Source organism: Hippoglossus stenolepis, chromosome 11 (genome assembly GCF_022539355.2).
Source record: "Hippoglossus stenolepis isolate QCI-W04-F060 chromosome 11, HSTE1.2, whole genome shotgun sequence".
NCBI classification, from domain to species: domain Eukaryota; kingdom Metazoa; phylum Chordata; class Actinopteri; order Pleuronectiformes; family Pleuronectidae; genus Hippoglossus; species Hippoglossus stenolepis.
Genome location: NC_061493.1, coordinates 24,802,755 through 24,809,036, shown reverse-complemented (window position 1 = coordinate 24,809,036; position 6,282 = coordinate 24,802,755). Strand labels below are relative to the sequence as shown.

The window sequence follows — 6,282 nt, the reverse complement described above, 5'->3', positions numbered from 1 at the left end:
TTACAAGTGTCGTCACAGAATAATTGTTTGTGGATTTGTTGTCGCTCCACATATCTTCAGAATTTAGTTTTGTTTGAGCGGCTTCGATCAATATCTTATCTAGATAGATCGATCTATAGATCTATAGATAGATATATAGATCTAATTATTGCACCTGAATTACTTAAATCCATCCTGATGAGTGTCAGAAATCATTAGTTCTTTTTGAAGTATAAATATGTGAAGTATGAGGATGTGATTATTGTTCAGAGCGGATTCACTGTGTGACATCATCAGGGTCAGGATGGAAACTTGTTTTTGGAAAAGGAACCAAACTGATGGTGAAGAGCAGTGAGTAAAGTTCAGATATTTACAGTTGGTTGGTAAAATAACAAAATGTGATATATATATATATCTATATCTATCATATAGAAGAAGTTACTGATCCACTGTCAGTCAGCTTTATGTTAAGTCAGTGATATTTCATCATCATTTTAAATATTATAAAACCGTTAACCAGCCAAGAGCAGGTTGAGTTTAATGACTGTTTATTAAAATCTCTGTTAGAAACTAAATTCATCATGTTTTTATATTTGTACGTTTCTGAGCTCCAGATGTTTTTCTTCAGTCTTTTTCAGTTTAATGATAAAAGTGTCGACAAAATGAAATGTAATAAAAATCAGAGTGACACTCGTCATCAGCGCTGGAACAACTTCACATGGAGAAAAAACATTTTAGATTTTTTTGACATACTTTTGTCATTAATAAAAAACAAGTATAGAAAAGTGATTCTCATTTAAAAAGAGTTCTGGTAAAAAACTTACTTTCAAATGGTAGAACACTTTAAATATTAAATAATAATATCTAAACTTAATCAAATCCGGCTGAGAAACTCCAATTCCTCCAATTCCAAAAAGACATTTCTGTTAAATATAATATTCAATGTAGTTTTATAGTGTAAATATTCATGGTACTGTCAGTTATGTCTCATTAGATGATTCTTTGTTAGTGTGAAGTCCGAGTTAATACATATTTATATATATATAAATATGTATTACTCACTTTTCCTACAACAATAAGAATAATACTGTAATACTTAGCTTGTTCTGATAAAACCAGCATTCGGTTGTGTATCAAACTGTAATAATACTAATCATCAGTATGATAATCTGTATGAAGTGAAGCTCAGCAGGAGACTCAGTTTTCGTTCATCCTGTCGTCGCTGTGTGAATCTCGGAGGAACAAAACTTCTCTTTGGCAGTGGAACGACTTTGTTGGTACAAACCAGTAAGAACATCAGCTTCCTTCAACTTTCTGAAAATAATAATTAATAAGAACTCAGTGTTTGTCTCTAGAACCAAATGAGTTGTTTCCTTATAAAAAATATACTAAAAGTAAAATTTAAAGTAAATTCAAACGTTTGCATGAGAGGATTCTGCAGTTTGTCATAATTCTACATTTCGATCTGATAAAGAAACAAAACCCAAAGTAAATCTGTGGCTCGACTTCTCGTTTGTAGTTGTTCAGAAAACTTGTTCTAAACTTATTCGTCTTTATTTGTTTCCTCTTCATCTCCGTTTCAGACACAACAAGGAAAATGAAGTTTACGTTAAACTTTTTATAACTTCAACACGTTTTAGTCGGTTTAATTCAAAAGAACAACTCTTACTGAACAATTATCATTTTTATATATTTTTGTGCTGAGAAAGTTACCAACTAAAATATAATACAAAGAAATGAACATAGAATATAGAAATATGTGCTAATCCAGTTTTTGAAGGAACTGGAGTTATTGCTCTTCCTTCCTGAACTGTGTGACTGGTACTGGTTTGCAAAAACTCCAGTTTGGATCTGGGATTAAACTCATCGTGCACAACAGTGAGTAAAATCTGCTTAAAATCTGAATATAAAAATATCTATTTCTTTTTATTGGCCATTATTTTCTTTTGAATCATAAGAGAAGATTTTGCATGAAGGTTTTTATGCTCATATCTGAAGTGATTCAACACCAACTGTCGAGTGAACGTCCAAACATTCGTTCTCTTTTCACTTCAGTTTGTTCAGAAACTTCTGAGTTGGTTCAAATGAACGACATCAACAGATACCGTTTTGTTTTTATAGATTCACATTTAGTATCTGGGATGATTAATATCTGGGATGAGAATTGCAGAAATTACAAATTAATTTATTCAAGAAAAATTAATTTAGAATTTTGATGAATTATTTTTTATTAATAAAACAGTTTTCAGTCATTGAAAGTAAGCGTGAATATTAAAATGAGGATGATGATCAATGACGTTAATGTTGTTTGTCACATTAAAGTTTTGTCTTGTCAAGTAATAAAACAAATCAAAAAACACAGTGAATGTTAAATTTACATTTAAAAAGTAGAAAATCACCATTATTATATAATAAATACATTATTTCACATGAACGATGCAGTTACAGTCTGTAACGAAAAGAAATGGATCACGAACAATAACTGCACAGACTTGATTTGACTGAGTCACATCACGAAATCTATTAAACACACATTTCAAACGTTCATTAACGTTGAGGCGCATCACAAGCGACAGAAAAACACCTGTAAACGAGTAATGTTTGTTCAGCGCCGACATGAGACGGACGAACCTTCGATTCATTTCTCAAAGCTCAACATGAAGCTTTCGACTCAGGTGGTTTCTGAAAGCTGCTCATTCACTGTGTGAATAGTAACAACTACAAACTGCTGTTTGCTTCTGGAGTCCGAGTCACAGTCTGGTCACGTGAGTGCTCTTTGTCTCCGATTGTATATTTATGATAACTTACATTTATACGTTTGAATTTAACCACCAGGTTTCATAACAGAAAACTCATTTGTAATAATTAACCTTCAGGTCGGGGTTTTTCTTCAAAGGTTTTAAAAGTTAGGAATCACTATTTATTACATTACATTTATTTATAAGTTGTAGAAAATGATTTTCAACAGAAGAACAAACATTAACAATCAAAGTTTGAAGCTACAGACTCGACAGTAAACTTATTTATTAAATATATTTTATTCAGATAGTATTTGAACGGAGTATTATTGTGGTCTGTGGTTCCACGTTGGTATTAGCAGCAGCGACCCGGCCGGGTTCAGAGGTGTAAAGATACATTTCTCACATTTCAATCCCCAACGGAGCTTCTTACAAATTACAAACAGATGATTTCAGATTTATACCGTATGAATTTATTTATATACCATGAACCTTTAACAACACACAACAGAATAAGTGGTTTTATATGATGATGAAATTGCTCAAGTGTGATGCCACTGATATTCTATATATGTATTAGTATATTATTATACAGTACTAACACACAACGTGTGTAACAACATCACATCGTATTTGTCAGTTTGATGCTGAGCTCTTGGTTTTTGTTACGACTTTACTTCCTGTGTGAACAACAACTTTCTGATCCAGTTTGGATCTGGAGTCAGACTAACTGTCCGGTTCAGTGAGTTCCTCAACTGCATCAGCACATCCACACAATATTCTGCTTCTGATTGGTTCGGACACATCAAAGAACAATTCCTTAATAACAGTGATTTTCTTTTTGTTTCACTACATTTGAAATATTTAAATTACGCACAGAAAACTAAACATAAAATCATTCGTTTGTGCCACATTTTACAGTTTCATGTTAAATCTCACAATGTTATGAATTCAAGATGAAAACACTATTGTATCTGTCACCTCTTAATTTTTCTATAAAATGCCTGAACCTCTTATTTCTCAGTTTTAGTTCTACTTTGTTAAATGACTCATATATTTTATAAAGGTTCTTAATATTGATCAAAATGAAAAGCTAATAATTACACGTGTGTATGTTTGTACTGTGATGTCATCATATATCCCCCCCACATTAAAGCGCATGTCGTCTACATTATCCTCTTATCATTTAGTTTTGTCAATATTTCTCCTTCTGGAGTTAATCAGTAAAGATCGAAGTCCAGAGTCGGTTCCGTTCCTGATCCAGTTGAAGGATCCGGAACTGAACCGACTCGTCAAAGGTTCAGCACCTTTTCTGTTCCTGGAATATGGGAATAATGAAGCTTTGTGATTACACACTTTGTTGTGCGAATTACAACAACAACGAATCCAGGGTCCAAGGTGGACATTGTGTTGAGTTTTAATAAAACCTAATGTTCCATTTTGTTTTTGAATCAGAATTTCACTTCAACCTTCATCAGTTTGATCATCAAACACCGAACTTCACGTCTGATCGTTTGTTCACGTGAGTCTTTTGTTTTTTCAGGAGACGATTACGAGCCGTCCTACTATGAACTGGAAGACGAGAACCAAACCATCAGGGCGTGTCTGGCCACTGGTTTCAGCAGGAACAACGCAACCCTCCTGCATGACCTGTTTAAAAACTCACACAAAGCCCAAAGTGGAGCCGTCGACTCCCTGCACAGTAAAGTGGTTCTGATGTCAGAGGGTTCTGGAGGAAAGTGTGAGAACGGGACACGTGAGTGATGTCATCAAACATCTGTATCATCATGTTCCACATGAAGCACAGCATCAGTTGAGATGAATTCAGAATTAAGAAAGGAGGCTGATGTATTGGATTTGTCCTACGAAGACGTTTTCACAGCAAATGAGACATTTACATGTTTATTAATGAACCTTGTCCCTGTAACTTTTAACAGGATGAATACATGTATATAATAAATAATAAATGTTATCATTAAACATGTGATGTTAAATGTTAACATGACACTTTAACTGCTGAATAGGATCAATCATCTTTGTGAAGACTAATAACTACTTGTTGTGTTTCAGACCAAAATGAACCTGATGTTTGTGCCGATACTTTGGACAAAGGTTTGTGTTGAATCATATCGATCAGTTTAATAAGTTATATCGATCAGTTTAATAAGTTATATCGATCAGTTTAATAAGTTATATCGATCAGTTTAACAGCTGTGGTTGTGTTGTGGTTGATTTGTTGTGTTGTGGTTGATTTGTTGTGTTGTGGTTGATTTGTTGTGTTGTGGTTGATTTGTTGTGTTGTGCTTCTCAGATGTGACGGTGAACACGGTGTCTCTGCTCGTCGTGGCGCTGCGACTCCTCTTCCTCAAGACCGTCGTCTTCAACGTGCTGATGACGCTGCGACTGTGGCTCAGTCACTGAGTCGGACACATCGACATAATCTGTAAATTCAATCATATTTTAGTTTTTTAACTTTTATTTTGATAATCATTTTCAAGCACAAAGAGAAATCCTGCTTCAGTCAGTTTTCTCTTTTTCTCTTTCAGTAAATTTCTGTTTTGTTTCTTTGAAAGTGAAACTTTCTCTCGTCTTCTGGTTTTTTATTCGCCAACAAATTAAGACAAATCAAACGTCAATAATTTTCAATACTTCCTGCACAGTTTTTCAGATTAAAAGCCTTCTAGAAGCATTAAAGGCACTTTTCTCTTTGGCTTTTAATGTGAAACACCTGCAGGCCGTGTTAGATTTCTCTGAGAGTAGCGTGTTTTTAACATGTTCATATTCAGGCTGATGTTCGTAATGTTCTTCTGGTTTTATCTTGAAAGGTTCCTCTGAATAAATCTGTTTTATTAATATTAAAAGTTTGGTTCTTGTGTCTCAAATGATCAGTTTTGTGAATTTCAAACTTTAACAGGTTAATTTTAGGATGAAAGTTTCTTAAAGGTGATTTATTTTTATTCAACATTAAGATGAAGTGTAATTTTTCCCTTTGTTTTATTTTCATAAAATGTTTGTAACTTGTGTAATAACATGTTTGTTGTTTAGTTCTGTTTAAATATGTTTTATTTTTCAGATGAAAATGTCGCAGAGAAGAAAAAAAGAAAATTGAATAAAAACTGAAAAACTTATTTTTACTTCTCAGTTTTTTCTTTTTGACAAATCGTCTTCTGTGATTGGTCGAATGTGTGGAAAGATTTTAGTTAATTACCAAATTTCTCTGAAGTGATGAGGAATCCTTCACGTGCACTAATGAAACCTTCACGTGCACAGTTACAGAATCTCTGATCAAAATATTTCACTTGTTCATTTCTCAACACGAGGCCGATGGAAAGTTTCTGTTAAATTCAGAAACAGCAGATGTGTGTCATCACTTCCTGTTTCCTGAATGGAAACAATGAAAACCACAGTGAATGCACAGGTGTGTGTGTGTGTGTGTGTGTGTGTGTGTGTGTGTGTGTGTGTGTGTGTGTGTGTGTGTGTGTGTGTGTGTGTGTGTGTGTGTGTGTGTGTGTGTGTGTGTGTGTGTGTGTGTGTGAGAGTGAGAGTGTGTGTATCTTTTCTGTTA

At 33.9% G+C, this 6,282-nt stretch overlaps 1 gene segment (V, D, J or C); it reads left to right on the top strand.

The window, feature by feature from the left end:
• The first annotated feature begins 205 nt into the window (after positions 1-205).
• LOC118117422 lies at positions 206-5,572 on the top strand. The segment is given in 4 exon segments: positions 206-330; positions 4,261-4,473; positions 4,788-4,829; positions 5,029-5,572. Coding segments are annotated over 4 exon segments (378 nt in total).
• Positions 5,573-6,282: the final 710 nt, after the last annotated feature.